This window comes from Salvia hispanica, chromosome 2, assembly GCF_029641045.1.
Source record: "Salvia hispanica isolate PSC_SH4W2 chromosome 2, Shi_PSC_v1, whole genome shotgun sequence".
NCBI lineage: Eukaryota > Viridiplantae > Streptophyta > Magnoliopsida > Lamiales > Lamiaceae > Salvia > Salvia hispanica.
The window spans coordinates 39,208,524-39,229,117 of NC_142693.1; the positions used below are offsets into that span (position 1 = coordinate 39,208,524).

Genomic DNA, 20,594 nt, shown 5'->3' on the forward strand with positions numbered 1-20,594 from the left:
GCATTGTGAATGCTCTAAAGTTGACATGGTTACTCTCTAATCCATTTTTTAAAGATCTAATCAATAATAATAATAATAATAATAATAATAATAATAATAATAATATAATAAATCTAATCCATTTTTTTTTAAGATCACTCAATAATAATAAAATAATATAATATAATAAATATGGATGGAGGAAGTATTTACTTTTTTTTTTTTTTTAAATAATTCATATTGTTTCAAAAGTTCATATTTTTAAAGGATAAATGAAGCATCTCCTTTCTTTATTTTTTAAAAAAGGTTACTAGTTTTCTTAACCCAAATCTAGTGCATAAGACTATATCCAATAATACAAAATAACCTAAAATGCGATAAGTAATTAGCTCCAATGGTAATCCATAACCAATCCTATTTTTGGTTTTTAAATAAAAATACCTATTTTTAGGTTTACACACATATCAGGATTAATTTGGTCAAAATCGGGATTAAAAATGTTGATCGTTAAAATTTGACGGAATAGTTAACTTTGGACCGATTGTGATTCGAGTTGAAATGTTTGGACCCAAAAATTCAAAAGATAATGTTTAGGACCAAAATCTTAAAATGGACATATGTTCAGGACCAGTTTTGGCCTTTACTTTAGAGAATATTATTTTAAGTTTAAATTTAGTATAAATGATTGAAATAAAATCATATTTGATATCACATTTAATCCTGATGTATTTTTAATCAAATTATTTGGGAAAATATGTTCAAGCCTTGTAAGATGAATTTGTGCGACCAATATGAGTCCACCCACATATTTCAATATTTGTAGATGATCAAATTTGATAGATTTTCCCATACGTCAATATATTAGTAGATAGACTAGCACTGTGTCTGTGTGTATCCAGCCAAAGCCTAATAAATAAAAATGGGTTGTAGTATATAATGAACAAAGTTGAACGGTGAGGTTCATCCAAGCAATAATCCATGGCAAAAATGCGTAGGCACGAGCACGACAGTATGATCGATCAACAATCATGAGTTCTTATCAGCATAAACATAGTCATGCGATCTTGCATATATCATCATACAAAAGAAAGCAAAAAATAAAAAGAAAACTTTTAGGTATGGGGAGTTTCAGATATAATCTGTTGATAAAGTGGTCTCGATGAGAAACATGGGGGATTTACAGAAGTGGAGCCAAGATCAAATAAAGGAAAAAAGCTGCCCAGAAAGCGTAAGTATGATAGGATTCCAGTGTACTAGTAGTCTTGGGGTTAAAAGTTACAGTGTACATTAAAGAATTCAAGGGGCTGCTCAAGAAGCTACCTGTGTATTCATTCATCAGGTGAAACAAATCAGAGACAGAGTTTTCCCTTGTCAAGTTGCCACGGGTTCTGCTGGGGTCGTGAAAGGCGCCAGTGAATTCGCAGGAATAGTGATGCCACTCCCCTTCACAGATATGTTGGGACTCCGCCCTGAACTAGCCCTACTCACAAGATGAGAGTCAACAAACACCACCACTACTGTTATGTCGTCGTGGAAATGACGACGAACTCCACGGTCGATTTTCTTCAAGTCTGAATACCTCATCTCCCTTTTCTTTGCTGCCTCTTGCAATGCTGCTTTCACTAATCTCTTAGCGCTCCCCTGCACAATTCAACCATTTTTGAGACAAGTGAATACAATGTGATACTTGTGATAAGAGTATAATATTAAGACAAATGTGCCATAGCAGATTCCTACAATACTACTCCTTATAACCAGAAATATATGCATATGAAAACAAATGCTGAGCAATACCTGCTGTAGCTACTCACAAAGTGTAACACAAGATCTCAAGAAAATTGGAAACAACAAAGCACAGTCCGAAATAGAAATCTTCTTAAGTATTTCGGTGCTAAATATATCTTACATTGCGTGGATGATTTTGGACTAGATCAACAGCTTCTTGGTTGGAAAGGTGTTCCCAGAGGCCATCAGATGCAAATATAATGAATTGGTCATCAGGCAACAACTCTTGCACAGCGATTGCAGGATCTGCACTCAAAATAGGTCTTTGGAAAGGTTCACGCAGTCGGAATTTCTGAAATAGCGGCTCTCTGTTGAATTCAGCCTTTTTTAAATACACGTCTCCAATTGATCTTGAGATCTATAAGCAACACAATTAATATCAATTTACATATTAGAGGTTTCAGGATCACAATTTTTACCCAGCGTGAACAGCATAAAAACCAAGCCAAACACCATTATAGACTTTCATATTGAGGGCTAAAGCATATGCACACAAAGTCATGATCCTAATGTCTTAGTATCTAGAGATCTGTTACTCACGACCACATCAAATGCTCAACCTAAGAAATTAACTGCTAAAATTCAAAAACAAACTCGTGAAGCTCACACCATCAAGAAAAAAACAAATATGTGCAATATATCAACAGTGGCAACTAGACTTCGAAGAAATGTAAAGCTTACATTTACTGTAAATCAATTTTAGAACGAAAAATATCTAACGTCTTGTGCGAAAGAAATGAAAGCAATTAATCTATTAGTTACTGTTTTCCCCTTACATAATTCATTTTCACAAGTATCATCATGGTTCGATTTTCTAAGAAAGCATTAGAACAATACAACTGTAAAGAAAGTGACAAACAGTTCAAAAAATATACAACTGACAATATGGAACTTATCAGCAGAAGATGGAAAATTTTAAGTACTTAATTTTTCTCTCAGATCTCTAGCGTTCAAAACTAAAACTCTACCGCGATCCTTGAAGTATCTATCATTCGAAGAAAAAAATCCTGTATAAGTCCTTGGATGTACAAGTTATATCCAGAGTATAAAATCACAATTAATGTTTTAGGCATGAAAGGAAACATGCTATCAGTCTTCACTATAATTAATAATAAAATCAAATCAATCCAATGGTCAATGGAGAAATGATAAATTTACCTGTATAAGACCCTTCACGCGCCACACGTTATGTTTTAAAACTACGATATGTGAATCATCAGGGTGCAAAGACTGCAACTCCTGTCTCACTGACTCAAAACTTGCGTTGTGCTCAGCTGAGAGTTGAATAGCAAGTACTTCCCCTGTAGCCCTGACAAGCCTCCCTAGAACAGCACGGGAATCGCCAAGATTCGCAATATAGAGAGTTCCACTGCAGATTATTCCTACAAGACAACAAGAGCCAACCGCTGCAATCTGTGGTCTCGTAGGCCATTGTCTGCTGACAACTGAGAGAAAACCATCCTCGGTTGCTTGAAATGCCTTACGAATAACTTCTGCTGACATCGATTGATGTTCCGCCGCAAACCCTTCACAATCAACCCAAGACTTTGACAACCATACGAAATTAATCATGATCATACTTTGCCACATATCATGTCGTCCACATTTAAATTAAACACAAACAATTGGAAGTCGGATTTATTCATAATATATGCTCCACACATGTATCAGAAAGGTGATCCACAATCTACACCCTAGATTAGAATAGATGGTACTACTATATTTTAACCACACTTCTTTCTAAACAAAGCAACACATAAAACTGTCTACAGTTAAAGCAACTACAAATTCTATAAACAGTTGAGATTTCAACCAGTCTTCCTTTCTAAAACAAAGCAACAAATTCAAAGTTTAAAGCAGATCATGATTCTGAAAACCATTGAGACTTACTCTTTAGATGTGGGAAGAGGTGATCATTGATGAACCGGGAGGTTTCAGGACCTCCATGTCCATCATAAACCCCCACGAAAGTGCCATAAGGTCCGGACTCAGTCGTGCTCAGACAACCAGACTCAAGCTGGCTTTGATCCTCTAGTAAATTATTTGCTTGAACTACAGCCATTGAGAACTCCCCATTGAAATGCTGCCCCGAGTCTTTATACCACAAAAGTCCATCCTGCCGGCCATTGGCATCCGAGCCTTTCTGAGCGAACCCGTCTGCCCTTGGCCGAAAACAGGCCTTCAAAAAGTTCATTAACCCCGATAACATCCCTCATCTCTTCCAAACCACCCCCCAAAACATCCACATTTACTGTGCACTCAAGGATAACTTTCTGAACAGGAAACTTCACCCAATCTGAATTGCCTTCTTCCTCTTCAAACGATGCACATTAAAAGTCTAGCTACAAGAGATAAGTAAATAACCATAAGAATTTGAATAACGATAATAATAGAAATCGAGTGGCAGACGCGCATATCATTATCAGCTAATTTCCAATTTGGGGAACACGATTACAAAGATAGACTTCCAATGTGAAACAGATCTCTCAGTAATTAATTTGAACATGACGAGAAAGGGACACGAGGGTTTGAAATTAAAAGGAGACGAAATTCACTTACTCACGGCAAAACTATTTGATCAATCAAGAGTTCGAATATGAAAAAGTCCGACTCCACGAGACCTAATCAAACGAAAAAAAAAAAAAAAAACTCATCATGTTGAAATCGAATACAAAAATTCAACAGTAGAAAATGATATTTGTTTGAATTAAAAGCTAATCTACAGTGAAATAGATAGTCGAAGAGAAGTTACCTTGGAGTTGATTGAGGAAGAAGGAAGATCTCAAAGTGAAGAGATTAGATCTGTGGATCCAGCGAATCAAAGGGGAATTTGAGAATATAAAAAGAAAAATAAGTAGGCTTATGAAGTGTGATTTTGAGTCTATAATCTAATCCTCGTCTGTGGCCTTTGACGCAGTGACAGGAACAAGAAGATGATGGGGCAATGGAAGAAGAGAAAACAAATGAAAAACGCGCTATAGATAGAGAGAGAAAAGAGAGAATTATGAATGAGAGAGAAGATTAGAGAGAGAGAGAGAGTGGTAATAGTATTAGTGTGATTGGGGCAACTGCAACTCTGGTATCTCTCGGCAGACAAACCCCATTAAGAACCAACAACGGAGAGCTTGAAGCCAGCAAAGCAGAGGACCAGTTTTGGGCTCCACGCTCTCCTCCTTTTAGAGAGAGAAACTATATTTATAGCAATGGACAAAAAGGTCAAAGCTAACAATGCTTTTCTTTATTAAATCTTTCTCATAATTTTATTTTTATATAAACGCACATTAACAATTGTCTTAAATGAGAATGGAGCTTAGAGATTAGCATTTGCATGGATTTTGATTATGTTTATTCATGAAAATACTCAATGTTAAATTGGGCTCCAAACAGCTCTACAACATTTACCCATATACTCGAATTAAGTAATTAACTCATTAATTTTAATTTAAAAAACGCTTATCTTACTCCAACACCGAGCGCTCCCACACTATACCCTTGCCTAGATTTGGGTAAGCACCTAAGGTAGGTTTCATGTACTGTTCTGTTTAAACTATTATTTAGATTAGAGTAGATTAGATTTACCTTTATTTTTTAAAGATACCATATTTAATTATTAATCTTGTACTCCATTTTTTTGGTTGTTGAAGTTGTTCCATGATTGAACTTTTAATTCGAATGATTTTACAATCATTTTTACGTTTAACAATAAACAAATTATCTTATTTCTTGAAAAGCAATTAATTGAGAACATGTGTTAGAAAACCATTTATGTAAAACTAAGAATGACAATGGACCGATTAAAAGTATTTTTCTTTCGAATAAACTAAGAATGATAGTGAACCGATTACAAGTATTTTTCTTTCGAATGACTCGCAATGCTGATGCGACGACGATGTGTCACATGGAGATTGGAGACCTCTGTGAGGCTCAGGAGGTGAATAAATGTCTTTATAGGTGATGCATACGTCGGAAAAAGGAATTATTCGACTGGCGGGTGATGGGGGAATAATTATTTCTGCGGAAATCCACAATGGGCGCTACAATATTTCCATGTCAATTCCTTATGAGCCGTGATTTATTCTTGCTCATAACTAACATGTTGGCAGTGAGGGGGAGTACGTACAACATAAACTCTTCAACACTGGTCATCTAGGCGTCCCAACACTTCAAAAATGCATGTTGGGAACCTAACAATTTATAATTGATGGAAGTTCAGATAAGGGCGATGAGTAATTGCACGTTTGCAAAATCATGAGATTTTGCAAGTTCGGGTGCATGCATAGGTAGTGAAAATTTGTCCATTTGCTTGGAAGAGTGCATATATCTGCAGTTGTAGCTCACATCCGACCATCGTCTTAGACATAGTTGGCGTCGACTATCAATTTTGCATGCTTTATTAGAGTCGTCGGGTCAAATAATAACATCAACATGCTGAACCACTCCAACATCTTATAAATAGTGTAAAGTACATAATGTCTAAGTATTGAATATAAACATGTGAATAGCTTAACTACTTAAGAGTAAATGTTTTTCACCCGATGAAATACCATTGGGTAACTTCCATTGGGTAAACCCTAAACTCTGAACCCTTAGAAGTTTAAAACTCCACTACTACTATTTGAATAGATTTTATTAAAGATTTGATGTACCTTTTTGACAGGCGATTCCCGGCACCAAAGATTTGAAGAATATAATTATGCTTTGAAACCTAAATATCAACCATAGGCAATGAATTGAATATACAGACTCTATCACCTTTGCCACAATTGACATTTCCTCTTCAATTAGTCATAAACCGCAGTTATGTAACTGTGTCGCTTTTGTCATAAACCGCAGTTCATTTAGATTCTATGACTAAATATTGTGTATAGTTATATGTTCTAGTAACACTTTATTTCATACGTATAACACGCAACTAAAAGCAGCCCATCATCATATATAATCAAATTTTATCATGTTCCACGTGGCAGAAAAGCAGATAAGTGGACAGAAATTTGGTAATCTTAATTTCTATTGCTAGATCAAGAAGAGTAAGAATTGTTAGCAATTGATTAAAGTTACTTGCATACGGAAAAAAGAAGGGATTAGTCACTAATTATGATCGCTTTATATCAATTTGTGTATGCAATTCACCTTTGTGCTTTTAAAGTGTTAGTTAAAACGTACTACCCCAATTAATAATTATAATCTGTTACAGCTCATTCTGAGCTATTCGAGTTTGCCAAATTTTTAACTCGGCCGACTCTTTTATTGCATGCAGAGTTCGGACAATCCAGCTCTATTAAATGCTTTGTTTGGTCTTCTCGACAAAATAAAATAAAATTTGCTTTGTTTGTCAAATTGCTATATCCAGAATCAATTATAATCGAATTTGGTTTCAATTTTACAAATAGTATTTTATTTTGTTGTTATCATTTTAGAGCCTTTATTAAATTGACATTTATTTATTTTTAGTGGTGTTCAAATACAAAATCACACACTAAATAAATGAATAGTTTCTAAATAAAATACTATTTGCAAATTATTTGGATGGATCAATTGTGCCTCAAAAAAAGATGTTGTGATCGTTCATTCAATTCAAATAAAAATAACTATTGTCAAATAAAATTCTGATGGTAAACCGTCAGCATCGAATTTATTCAGTCAGATTGTATACAGATGATACTGGGCTATATTACAAAGGTAGGGACAACACTTCAATAAATTCCTCAAATAATTGCCCCAAATGAGGAAATCGTTTGGCCATTTCACTATTTTTAGTTACTCCTTTATTTTCACCTCAATGTAAATTTTCAAATTTAAATTTTGGGAATATATGGTGTTTAACCTCAACCATATAGATGTCTATTATGTGATTTAAGGTGGATTATTTTTGTTGTGTCAATAATTATAATTTGTTAGTATATGAAACCACACGTAGTATGTGACAATATGGGATTTGTACAAATATTTAAGATAGATATAATTAATTTAAATTAGTCCATAAGTTGAAAATAACCTTGCTAGAATCTTAAGACCAAATAAATCTACATACCAATCCCAGGCCCCAGTAGTCGCCTGTCTACACCATTATCATTATTAAATTTTTTTTCCATACTATAAGTTCCGTCATTCAAAAATCTAATTAATGACGTGGTTTTGTCATTAGATTTATTTTTTCTAAGTAGATCTAATGATAGTAAAATAAACTCTAACACCATATAGTTCTAAAAATATCTTATGATTAAAATATGAACACCCGTCCCCCTGGAAAAATATATATTAAAAAGGCTTCTTAAAATAAACTTATTTAGTAAACATCATGTTGGTTTACGCACATGAGTAGATTAACATTTGTTGGGTATAGCCAGATAGGGATAGCTGTTTGAAAAATATGCACAATTTTAATATTTTCACTCAAATATCATAATTGAACAAATTTTACAATGATAACAGCAATTTAAAAAAAATACAAAAATCGAATGGTTACGTTAAGCGGGCAAGAGTGATCAAGTTTTAGTGAATTTAACACTAAAACATATTCCTAATCACATTTATCTATGAACATTATCCATCCCAAATATAACAGGAAATAAATGATTTGTGTAAATTGAGATAGAATAAATGAAATGGATAGAGAGGTGGGGCCGGCGATTGAGAATGAAAAAAAAAAAGAAGAGAAAAACATAGTGCACGAGGGTGTGGCTTATCATAACCACCGGAAGACTCACAATGAAAAAGGATAATCTTCTTCTTCCGCTCAAATCCCAGACAATCCTCCAATTTCTCTGCTGCATTCAATAGGTGGAGCCCCTTCTTATATAGGACTGCTCATATTATCATATACACGCTTTAAGGCATCACTAGTGGAGTGCTCAACGGGGCGTTGAATACTTTGTGCAGTACGCAGATCATCAAAGTATTTCATTGTCGTCAAGGACCGAATCGCCATCGTAGTTTGCTATGTGGCTTGATTTTCAATTTATCTTTTTAATAATTTGAATTGGTTTTTTTCAAATGACTTTGATTGCTGGGTGTAAAACAAACAACCTATTTGAAAACTAACAAAAATTTCTGATAAGTATAATAAATACAAAAGATAATTGAAGACTATAACTACTCAAAAAAGCTCCCGAAATTCGTACGTTTAATTTTTGATAATTGGCCAATAACTTCAAATACTCCTTCAGTTCCATAGATAATGGAGGCATTTCTTTTCGACATGAAGATTAAGAAAAATTGTGTTAGGTGATTTAAGTAAAAGGAGAATAAAGTGGAAAATGAAAAAGGTAGAGAGATGAAGAGAGAGTAAAGTAGGTGTGGAAAAATGTGTTGACTTTTACTAAAAAGAGAAATGACTATATTACTATGGAACGTATCAAAATGGCAAAATGACTCTATTACTATGGAACGGAGGGCCGGAGTACAAACTATTCTCTCCGTCCTAACTAAATTAAGACATTTTTTTAGACACGAAAATTAAGAAATTATATAAAAAATAAGTACAATAAAGATATATAAAATAGGAAATAAAATAAAGTAGAAGAGATAAGATAGAGTAAAGTAGGAGAGATAATTTAATGTTTGTTTATGTCAAAAAAGAAATGTTTCAATTTAATTATTTGAATATTATAAAATTTGAATACGACTCAATACTTGAGAAGGAGAAGAGAAGAGTACCTTTTTTCTCATTACAATATCAATGTTTTGTTGGGACCTTTTTTAAGTTAATTACTGTGAAGTTTCAAAGATGCATGTAATTGTCATGTGAATATGAATTATATAATCTCATTCGCGTGGGGTCGTTAACATTAATCAATTATCATCTTCATCTAAGATTTTTCTTGCTAAGACATAACATCACTTTCTCGGCCGTCAAATAAAAATTTTGTAGCTTAAATTTCAATATCATAGGATACACCTACGTAACAAAAATATACAGAACAATGATTGTGAATCAAGTCATATCATTTTTAGTTAGAACCTTCCCAAGAATGAAATTTTATGAGTTTCCATGCATAATGCCTCCTTTACAAAGTCAACAACGTCGACTAACTACTTTTGCCTTCTCTATTTTACTTTTACATTAGTTCACACGCAATTAATTAGTTAGAGTATAAATAGTTGCAGGTGTTATCTAAATATTTTATTCTACTCTTTATTTACATATCATTCCGTTTACAAGTACTTAGTATACTATAAAACTGACGTGTTCGGTCAAATGCTCCAACTTCTTGGCACTCAATTGATCGATGATAGGCACAATTTACCTAACTTCAAATCAATCGGAAAGTATTTATCTAAATTAATTATTTGAGTTCTATTTTCCATAATTACGTTACTATTGCACTAAACGTAGGAATTGATTGCTCTATAGAAAAAAAAATTCTGTGACATTCAAATCTAGATTTTGTAGTATGGAGATGCATTCAGTGTAGATCTTCATGATTGTATAATTAAGAATACTTTTTTTTTTTCTCTCACAATAATTAAAGTTATTATCTTATGATCATTAGTGAAATCGTGAGTCATGACGTATAGTATGACATTGACATGTATATGAGAAAAATTGTAAATAATTTGTGGAAATGTTTCATAGGGGAGTATTCCGCAATTAATTAATTCATGAGATGTGCTCAAAATGGAATGGTCAATTGATTTACATATATGTTTCGATTGCAGAAGTGTTGAAAAATATGCAACGGATCCATGTATATAAGCATAGTTTATTGATATTCCTTGCGGTCACAGTGGGAATATTGCAAATCAACGATGAATCTGAAATAAAAATGCGTGGGTCCTTTTCCAAGTGGAATAGGTCATTGCTTCTCTAAGCATATTAATAATTTTATTATTTGATTGAAGTTACATACTACTATACTCATATACTGCCTTTTACCCAATTTTATTAATATCTCGTTTGGAATTTTGGATTGTAACGTAACCATATAGTACATTTTAATTTGGCATCCTGATTAGCAAATAAGACAATTTTAAATGATATCCATTACTCCAGACTCCAGTGATTTGAATTGTCATATTTCCACTTCATTTTTATTATTAACTAGTATCACTCCCGTGCGTTGCACGATCCATTCTATTTTCCTCAACTTATTTTACACAATGAAATAATTTTATGAAATGATAAACATTATCATCATACGAAATCTAAAAGCATAAAAATATGCAATAAAAATTCATTATATAAATATATAAAACCAAATAAAAATATATTGCTTAGTAACTTCAGTAAAAATTCTCAATAAATAATATGATCAACGAATTAGAATTAATAAAAAAATTTATTCCTAATTAAGAATTAATCCGTCTCCATCTTCTCTTCTATTCCAGTATCCATCCTAAAGATTCTCCATCTTCTCTTCTATTCTAGTATCCATCCTAAAGATTTTTTATTCGCTCGTCTCTATCTCCAATAACCTAACCTTTTCCAGTCATAATCTCCAGCACTTCATCCCCCCTTGTTCGTGTCATCTTTTCCAATCAGATTGCCTCCATCTATATAAGAACTTTAAACAAACAATAATAATAGTATAGATACATATATTAAATTTGATGCTAAATTCGAAAATTGTTTGATGTGAACATGATCTTATGCCACAATAGCAATGTATAAATATACATCAAAAGCAAAAACAATATCGTTGAAATTTAGAAGAATACCTAAAATCAAGCAAAATTTTTGCAGAAAATAAAGCACCAAATGGGTGCATTGCTAACTATCAACTACTATCATATATTTATAGTCCAAACAAATGAATTGGAGCGATATTCAAAAACCTTTCAGTTTCCTCCATTTATGATAAGAAATTTAATTGAATTCAAGTGGACACTGGAAATGTAACGGCTCATGCAATTACGTCTAAATTCATTTTAATTAGTAGTGATAATAGTATATTATTTGGTCAAAATCAGAAGGATTTTCCAACGTAACTGCCTATAAATATGAATGACATTCATGTGTAACGCTCATGCATTATCACAATAAATAAATTATCGTCATTATTAGAAAACTAAATTCACATCAATATTTGCATTTTTATATCCTATATTTATAAATATTCAAATCTATACCTAGAATTCACAAAATTTCAAAAACGGCTCAAAACTCGCCTTTTATACATATCTAGATAGATAGATATTTTGGAGTGCATTATACAAAGATAAAAAAAAATATAGTGACTATTTAGCGGCTTGAGAAAATAAAAACAAGGAAGTTTATTTAGGCGAAATAATTAGCCCGCCCAATCTGGTTTTTAATTGGGCCGCTTATAAAAACAGTAGTAGCCCAACATATTATTAAATAACACTATTAACTTTGCTAGGCCCAAGCCAAATTATACAAGCATGCATTAAATTCCAATTTTAGTACAACTACGTTGAAAACCGAAGCTTACTCATGCAATGACTGCAACTTCGTGTATATCCAATTATCCATATATAAACACAATTGTATGTAATTTTGAATTGACTGGCGTCACAACTTTCACCAATCACCATCATCATCTATCCATTTGATTCAATTATTGATTTTCTTGTTTCAGTTATCAAATCATAGATTCAATAGAAGCGAAAGAACGACGTCGGCATGGAAGATGTAGTGATCGTTGGAGCTGGAATTGCTGGTCTTGCCACATCTTTAGGGCTACTCAGGTATCCTCAGTAAAAACCTTCTCAAATCTTTCAATCAAGGTCCAAGCATGTTATTGTGATTTGATAATCGTAGATTGGGAGTTTCAAGCGTAGTTTTAGAGTCAGCAGATAGCTTGAGAACTTCGGGATCAGCTTTAGGAATTTGGTCGAATGGTTGGAGGGCGCTAGATGCTATTGGCGTAGGCCATATACTTCGCGCAAAATACAACAAACTTAGTGGGTAACAAAGATATCCCCCTTTTTTATTTTAAATTTAGATCAATTAATTGATAGTATTTCTGAAGTGTTCTCCTTCGAATCAGTTAGTTTGCTCTTGTATTGCAGAATTGTGATTACATCAGTTAGTTCTGGTGTTCAGACTGCAGAGCTACCATTTAGAGATTCACATACACAGTAAGTGTTGTTTCATATAAAGGTAGCTTTATATCACCGGGGATGCTTGGACTTGTAATGTAAAAATTTTGTGTGCACAGTAAAAGATTGATTGGTTTAACTAACTAATGTATGACTGCATTTACATGTGAAGGGGGGGTGATCTTGAGTTTCGATGTGTGAATCGGAGAGTGCTACTGGAAACACTAGCAAATGAACTTCCAATAGGTACAATCAGGTACTCCTCGAAGGTGGTTCATATACAAAGTGAAGATCATGCCAAATCTATTCATCTATCCGATGGAACTGTCCTGGAAACTAAGGTAGTTGATGCACAAGCAAGAACGCTTGCTCGAGATCTTAAAAACTTCCATGTAATATAATTATTGGCTTTGAATAGGTCTTGATTGGATGTGATGGGGTGAACTCTGTGGTGTCCAAGTTCCTAGGCTTTAGTACGCCGGCTTACGCTGGTCGAACATCTGTTAGGGGCTTCGTGAATTTTCAGGATGGACATGGTTTGGAGGCCAAGTTCTTCCAGTTCTTTGGAAAGGGTGTTAGATTTGGTGTTATCCCTTGTGATGATTATGCGGTTTATTGGTTTATCACCTTTCGGCCTTCATCCCTAGGTACTCATATATATCTTTCTGTCCTAGTTTATAATTTTGTTCTATTTTGCACTGTGTGTGCTTATGTTCATTGTTCAACTCCAATGGTGTAGAGAAAGAGATGGTGGAGGATCCGGCCAAGGTGAAACAACTCGTGCTGAGCAAGCTTGGCAAAGTCTCTGATAAGATCATGCGAGTATTTGAAGAAACCGAGCTAGAAAACATGGTGTGTGCACCGTTAAGGTTCAGATATCCGTGGGAGATGCTATGGGGAAACATAAGCAAGGACAACATTTGTGTAATTGGCGATGCCTTGCATCCTCTGACACCCGACATAGCCCAGGGTGGCTGCTCTGCTCTGGAAGACAGTGTTATTTTAGTCAGGCTTTTGGCAAGGGCGTTGAAGAGGAATGATGAAGGCAACGAACACCATGCAATCACTGAAGCTCTGGAGAAGTTCGCGAGGGAGAGACGGTGGAGATGCTTCGATCTGATTAGTACTTCGTATATTGTAGGTTATATACAACAGAGTGATGGGGTTTTGCTGCAGTTTTTTAGGGATAAGTTTTTGGCTAGGTATATGGCTGGAGTTGTGTTTAAGAAAGCTAGTTTTGACTGTGGTGATCTTATTGTTTCTTGATTGTGATTCTAAGTGTTGAGGTGTAGAGGTGTAGAGTACTATACAAAATTGGTAATCATGCGATGATGTGGTCCTAGGTTATTGTTGGCTGTGACGGAGTGAACTCAGTGGTTTCCAAATTTCTAGGCTTTAGCAATCCTTAGTTTACTGCATGCTCAGCTGTTAGGGGCATCGTGCATTGTGTACTGAACTCAAGGCCATATTTTAATGAAGCTGGATATATTCTTTGGTCGTACAATGAGAATATATTTTTACTGAATTGTAAGACGATGATGTATCTGATGCCAAGGCGCCCATAGGTGATTACTCCAGTACTTCATCATATAGTCTGCACACATTTTTGTTGCTTGTTTGGAGACCTTTGTGAAAATATACTGAATTAATCATTCTCCTTATCACTCCATATTACAATGCATTATTGCCTCAATATTTTTCTTCTTTTAGGGTGCTTGTAGTTGCCTTCACTAGGATTTAGAACCAAAGATCCTTCCACGATGGTACTACAAAACCAATATCCTTAATGCATCCATGTTACAATGCTGGGAATTTTGTTGGAATGATTAAATGTTTGTTGCGATGTAATCACACCAATCGTTTGCAGAGCACTTCAGGAAGCCTAGGTAATGGATTGCATTAAGAGACCTAAGCCAGATCTTGAGCCAGATCTTGCAAGTTTAATCCTTTGGCTAGATATGAAGAGGCAGTTGAGACACTGATACCATGATAGTAGCTAGTGACCTCATTCTATGATTCTGTTCCATTCTAGAAGATCTTGTCTAGCTTGCACCGACTAAGTCCTACAATATTGGCCCATTCGTTATCTTCTGATTGATTGAAACAAAAGGTGGAGATGAGAGAGGACATAATTTGGGAAGAAGAATGAAGGGGAGAGCAAGAATGGTGAGAGAGAGGTGAGGTGGATTTTTATGTTTTCAATATTTTAAATATTTTGTTTTTGATTGCCATAGTATTAGTTTTAATTTTATGTTTAGAGGAAAAATGAAAAAAAGACCAAATTATATGGATTTATATTTTAAAAATAAAATTTGGGAGAAAAAAAAATAGTGTAGAGTCAAATAAAACAAAAAATAAAGGAAGTTTTATTTTTAATAATATCATTATTTTCATCAATTTTAAAAATATTAAATCAAAATAAGAAATAAATTAAATTAAATAAAAATAGTCTGAAAATGATGTTCAGTCGAAAGGCTGGGCATGTGGCACAGGCACGAGTCTCACTTGTTTCTGCACAAGATCTTGTGTAAAGTCCCAGACTACATATTTAAACTTTGACTTGTCTACAATCGGGTGGGGTGTCTAGTTATAGAGAGCATTACAAATCCCAATCCAACGCTGGAACATTTAATTTGAAGTTGACTCACCCATTTCAAAATTGATACCAAAAAAGTTGCACAATTGAAGATTTGCTGAAAATCTAGGTCAATTTGTTCATAGAATTCCATTACTAGATGAGTTATCTACTCTATCAAACATGCTTTAGAGATGTAATTGCATTGAGTGAAAGACCTCTTTAGCCGCCGCCGACACCAATAACGTAGCAGGGTTAGCTAGTACTAGTAGTTGGTAAATAGAGTATACTCAACTCATATCCCAACAATTCCCCTTCCTTCCATTGTACTGCATCCATTAAACTTCCCAGTTTCTCTCATTCTTTCATTCAAATCCCTTTACCACTTCACTTGCTGCCTATATATTCAAAAATGGATGAAAACGACTACTAAATGATCGCCCAGGAAAGGCTACACGGAAACACTGAGAGAACATAGTTTTCCTCATCTAAGTGGGTAATGAAACTTTCAGGAGTGAGCTCAGTGAACTAACTTGGCATACAACAACTTAGTTTATTTGCTACTCCTATATTAATCTAGGCATCCTCTATTTCTCCTTGGACATCGAGTAACAAGAAGTTAGGAACGAATCAAGTCTTCTTCGATAATATAGTGACAAGCACAAGCAGGCTAGGAAACATAGTATAGCTTCAAACAAAGCATTAAAATCATCTAATCTGGAAAACTGAAAACCGCAATCAACAACATATCAACTCCTAGCAAAAACTCATCCTACACTAATTCATCTCGAATCTCAAACAAAATATTCAACCCAATCTTTCACCAACCACAAACAACTTAATCAAATTAATTCTTCAATAAAGTTACACTAGCAGATAAAATGTTTATTAGTGAAGTTGATGTTCAAAATATGAGTTCCATAATCTAAACTAAATATGTGGCTTTTAGTCCAAACACTCACATTCCAACAAAGGTGTCACTAATTCATTTATTTTCTGAATACAAAAAAAGAAGACAAAGTGAAATAGGAAATCACTCATACACTTTTATTGATCATATTTCGCCTCGCCAGAAACCGTGCCACGGCTGGTGTTACAGCTAAGGTGATCGGAACCCTGACCGGAAACAGAGCTTTATTCAGCAGGATCGCTAGAGCAAGAGCGCCGCCGCTCGATGCCGCCAGCTCGGTCGTACGATTCTTCTCCTTCGCTGGTATTTCTGGAGAGCCTTTCGTCGTTATCTCAGCATTTTCGGGCAGCGGATCAGATCTACCGCCATCCTTGGACTTATCCTTGCCTAGATTAGATAAACCAATCCTCTCGAGTAAGGATTCGACATCGACGTTGCTGTTAATCGCGACGTAGAGGCCCGAAATTGAGGCTGCGGAGACTGAGCAATGCACCACTACTCCTACTTTACCGTATTTTTTGATAAGCTCTTTGAATCTGGCAGCCATTTTCCAGCTCAAATCTGGAGATGGAGGGTGATTAGGTGGGATAGATCGAGAAGATTGATTGAACGGTGAGGTTTTGGGAATTAGGGTTTTACGAAAGCTTTAATTCTTGCCAAAGGGGTAACTGGAAACGGGCCGTCTTTGAATTTTCTATTGGGCCTGCATTTTGGACCCATACAACAAGTCACTAAACTCTGTTGTTATATAGGAACAATTTCTCAACATAATTCCTCATTAAACAACATGGTGTACCAATATTTTTTATTTTTCTTTTAATGTATGACATAGTTATATATAATCTAATTTTTAAAAATACAATAACCTAAATTTTTCATAGGAGTATGATGAAAATGTTCATACTCCATAATTTATTTAGGAAAGTGATATTTATGTTCTTATGTTTAAAAGGGTATTTTTTTTTTCGAATATTCACTCTTAAAATCACAATAACGTGCATAGAATTTATCCTAGGGATTTCTGTCTTGGTTTTGGCAAGGATCAAGATTCAAAAGAATACTCTATCTGTCCTAAAATAAGAGTCATATTTTGCTATTTCGATCGGTCGTACAATAAAAGTCACATTTCACTTTTACCATAAATGATAAGTAAAAATCACATTTCACTAACTCACTTTACACGTATTCTATTATAAAACCAATATAAACTTCATTCACGTTCTATTATAATTAGAATAAAAAAATAGACTACATATTCCAATCAATTATTTTTTATATTTCTTAAAATTCATGTTCATATCAAATGTGAGGCCATCCGCAACGCTGTCTCTTATCCGTCTCTTAACCGTCTCATCTCTTCACTATTCATGGGCCCCACTGTACTTTTCAGCTCATCTCTTAATTAAGTGACAGCACCTGCATCCCTCCATCTCTTAACCATCTCTTAACTATTCATTCAATTTCATTTTTTATTTTTAATTACAACAAATTCAATTTTAATAAAAACAACCTCATTAAAATAAAATAAATATTACAATTTAAAAGCCTAAAAATTAAAAAAAAATACATAATTTAAAATCCTAAAAAATAAAAAAAATACATAATTAAAATACTCTAAATGAAACTAAAAAACTACTCCGCTGGCGAATCATCATCCCCCGAAGTCGGCGGTGCACCTATACCAAGTTGAGCTCTCATATACTCAATTCCGGCCATATGGGCTGCAACTTGGCCAGGATTCATTTTTGAAAGGTCCGCCATCGTGGCGACTAGGTACATGGACATTAGGGTGTGCGAGCCCATGCCCGTGCCGGAGCCCGAGCCCTCGCCCGCCTGGCTTGGTCCGCCGCGGCCCATCCCTCTCGCTCTCGCTCTCCCCCTGGCTCTAGCCGCCTTCGTCGCCTTGGTCCCTTGCGGCCGACGTCGTGCACCGGAAGAAGACCCCCCTGCATCATCGGTTGGCGTGCCCTCACGTGAGGTGTTGCCTTCGCCGCCATTACTAGACGAGTAGTGGCCACGCGCCGTGCGCTTCGTGCGTTTCGAGCCCGACTCGACACCGCCAGCCCACCTTTCAAGGTGGTGGACTTGCGACCAAACATAGACAAGCTTGAAATCTTTGCCGACATCATCTTTGAAGACCCGCAACGCCGCTCTCAGAATGTTGGCTCCACTGGCTCCGCTCTGATAATTCGCCTCTTCTCCCCTGTATATCGCGCAAAATTTTTTGACATCTCTGTCGCATCGGTCCCAATGACTGCGGAGCATCTTCACGTTGCGGGGAACGGTATTCGTCGGCCTTCGTGCGTTGTAAACTTCGGTGACTTTTAGCCAAAAACACTTGTGGGTTTGTTGATTCCCGACGACAGGATCGTACGAGACGCTGATCCAAGCGTCGTACAGAGCCAATGTCTCGGCTTGACTGTATGGATGACGACTGCCGTCTCCCACAGCCTCTGCCTCCGCTTCCTCCTCTTCCTCATCTTCCTCCTCGGCATTGACGCCTAGCCTAAGGTTGATCTCGCCGGCGCCCGTGCCGGAGCCGGAGCCTCCACCAATTGCCCAGTCGGGCAAACTGCGTTCAAGCGCCAAAAAATTCTCCGGAATTTGGGATAATCCCGGCGATTGCCCGTACCTCTGGGGGGGAGGGACGATAGTATGCATCCACATCAAAATGTGGTGTTTGGTACGCCGGCGGGGTGGTCAAGCCTTGGGTGCCCGGCGACGAACCGGGTGTACCCAAACAGTTGTACATGCTCACCCAATCGTCGAACGAGTTCAAGTCGAACCCGCCGGAGCGCCGCCTGCTGGACCCGCCGCCGCTGCTGGAGTTTCCATCACTGGACATTTTTTCAACAATTTGAGAGAATTGTTTGTGTGTAAAATGGAAGAGGAATGAAGAATGAGAGTAGTGTTTATGTGTAAAATGGTAAATGGAGTATGGAGTATATTTCTAGAAGAATAAAAAAAAAATATATTAAAAATTCGACCGTTTTGTTTCCAACGGTCATTTGACCGTTTGAATTTTTTTTTAATTAAATTCGAATTTTTCGAATTTATATATAAAAAAAATTATTACGTTATAATTACGACGCCCATTCGCGGGCCGGCGAGTGGGCGTCACGCAATGCTCCAGCGCGCGCCACATGGGCGCGCGTGTCGTCTCGCCAGCTCGAGGCCGGCCTCGCCGGGTCGCGTCGCGCGACGAGATGTCTCGTCTCGTCCTCGCAACACTGTCTCGATGCTGGCTCGTCTCGTTGAGACGAGATCGAGCCTGCATCGAGCCCGTGTTGCGGATGCTCTGAGCTTCTATCGTGGAATGGAAGGGATGGAGATTAAATAGGACGTAGGGCCGAATAAATTTTGGTGAAGTTTCCTGAATGATCCATCTTTATATCTAAATTATTAGTGCGTTAGCTAAAGTTCATTGATGAGGAGTATCAAAAATGACAAACATAATCATTTCATTTTCCATTATTATATTGTCAGATTTTGGAACTGTCTCCATGTAAAGTGGTCAAGGTTCTTTTAATCCTCTCTAGAAAATTGCAGAGAGACCTTTCCCGATTATGGTTACCTTTGGATAAAGCATATTTTCTTCCCAGATATAGGTTTACACGCGGCATTCTTATATTGGACAAGGCCAAACTCATGATCAGATAGGAATCGTAGGATTCCATATCCATTACTTTTTGCGCTAATTTTTGTTGGATTATTAATGTGTTTTGTTACTTAGTTTCTATATCTTCATATAATATATAACTGTGGGGAGTGATCAATTGTCAATTATCATTTAATTATTAACTATAATTAATTTAAGGCAATATGATTTTAGAAAACGTGTGGTCTATAATTTGACACGTGTAATTTTCACTTTATTAATAAAATAAAAAAGATAAAAAAAAACTCCAAATTAGGGTTTTAGATGAAAATGTCAATATAGTGTTTCGTAAATATCAACACAATGCTTTGAGAATGTTAACACAATGCTTTAAGAATGTTAACACATTTTATATAGTATGTTGACATTTCTGCTTGTACGAAAAAATGGAGTAAAAATTTTCGAAATTTTTTCAAATTTTGATGTCGGAACATATGCATGTAGGATATCGTTGGAATTCTTATGAAATTATCTTTAATTTGATATATGTTATATGAATTTAAAGTTTTGGGATTTCTTTTAAAAGTTAGTTATAACTAAATATGTAGTTAATTGACATTAATACCCCTATTGATTTTTTTTGGAATTAATCATATGGTCTTATTGACGTTTTTTGTTGATCGTATTGACATTTAGGGATTAATGATCTAAGCCCTTAGTTTGAATATCTAATGGCTATTATTTAG

At 35.5% G+C, this 20,594-nt stretch overlaps 3 protein-coding genes across 7 annotated transcripts; 1 reads left to right on the forward strand and 2 right to left on the reverse strand.

The window, feature by feature from the left end:
• Window positions 1-991: 991 nt before the first annotated feature.
• LOC125221760 (putative protein phosphatase 2C 46) lies at window positions 992-4,928 on the reverse strand. Of its 5 annotated transcripts, none has more exons than XM_048124020.2 (6): window positions 4,517-4,928; window positions 4,328-4,385; window positions 3,655-4,106; window positions 2,923-3,290; window positions 1,886-2,122; window positions 992-1,620 (listed from the first exon to the last, which is right to left on the reverse strand). In XM_048124020.2, exons 3-6 carry the CDS (start codon window positions 3,971-3,973, stop codon window positions 1,351-1,353), a joined length of 1,194 nt encoding a protein of 397 aa, XP_047979977.1. In that variant the 5' UTR covers window positions 3,974-4,106; window positions 4,328-4,385; window positions 4,517-4,928; the 3' UTR covers window positions 992-1,350. The 5 variants fall into 5 exon arrangements, with proteins under 5 accessions (XP_047979977.1, XP_047979961.1, XP_047979952.1 ...); XM_048124004.2 differs by having other exon boundaries at window positions 3,655-4,102; window positions 4,324-4,385; XM_048123995.2 differs by having other exon boundaries at window positions 4,324-4,385.
• A 7,298-nt stretch (window positions 4,929-12,226) lies between these two features.
• Window positions 12,227-14,290, forward strand: LOC125201843 (monooxygenase 2-like). Its single transcript, XM_048100107.2, has 6 exons — window positions 12,227-12,411; window positions 12,485-12,631; window positions 12,736-12,804; window positions 12,938-13,106; window positions 13,184-13,412; window positions 13,505-14,290. Exons 1-6 carry the CDS (start codon window positions 12,347-12,349, stop codon window positions 14,029-14,031), a joined length of 1,206 nt encoding a protein of 401 aa, XP_047956064.2. The 5' UTR covers window positions 12,227-12,346; the 3' UTR covers window positions 14,032-14,290.
• A 1,914-nt stretch (window positions 14,291-16,204) lies between these two features.
• LOC125214653 (uncharacterized) lies at window positions 16,205-16,894 on the reverse strand. The gene has a single exon (XM_048115773.2). It carries the CDS (start codon window positions 16,795-16,797, stop codon window positions 16,378-16,380), a length of 420 nt encoding a protein of 139 aa, XP_047971730.1. The 5' UTR covers window positions 16,798-16,894; the 3' UTR covers window positions 16,205-16,377.
• Between the last annotated feature and the right edge of the window lie 3,700 nt (window positions 16,895-20,594).

What these genes read in the sequence shown, in the direction of transcription:
- LOC125221760 (XM_048124029.2), bottom strand. Translation starts at nt 3,973, where the DNA reads ATGTTATCGGGGTTAATGAACTTTTTGAAGGCCTGTTTTCGGCCAAGG. An exon ending in CCTCTTCCCACATCTAAAGA is followed by an intron (nt 3,291 to 3,654) that starts GTAAGTCTCAAT and finishes TTGATTGTGAAG; the next exon opens with GGTTTGCGGCGGAACATCAA. An exon ending in GCGTGAAGGGTCTTATACAG is followed by an intron (nt 2,123 to 2,922) that starts GTAAATTTATCA and finishes TGTTGCTTATAG; the next exon opens with ATCTCAAGATCAATTGGAGA.
- LOC125201843 (XM_048100107.2), top strand. Translation starts at nt 12,347, where the DNA reads ATGGAAGATGTAGTGATCGTTGGAGCTGGAATTGCTGGTCTTGCCACA. An exon ending in AAATACAACAAACTTAGTGG is followed by an intron (nt 12,632 to 12,735) that starts GTAACAAAGATA and finishes CTTGTATTGCAG; the next exon opens with AATTGTGATTACATCAGTTA. An exon ending in GAACTGTCCTGGAAACTAAG is followed by an intron (nt 13,107 to 13,183) that starts GTAGTTGATGCA and finishes GGCTTTGAATAG; the next exon opens with GTCTTGATTGGATGTGATGG.
- LOC125214653 (XM_048115773.2), bottom strand. Translation starts at nt 16,797, where the DNA reads ATGGCTGCCAGATTCAAAGAGCTTATCAAAAAATACGGTAAAGTAGGA.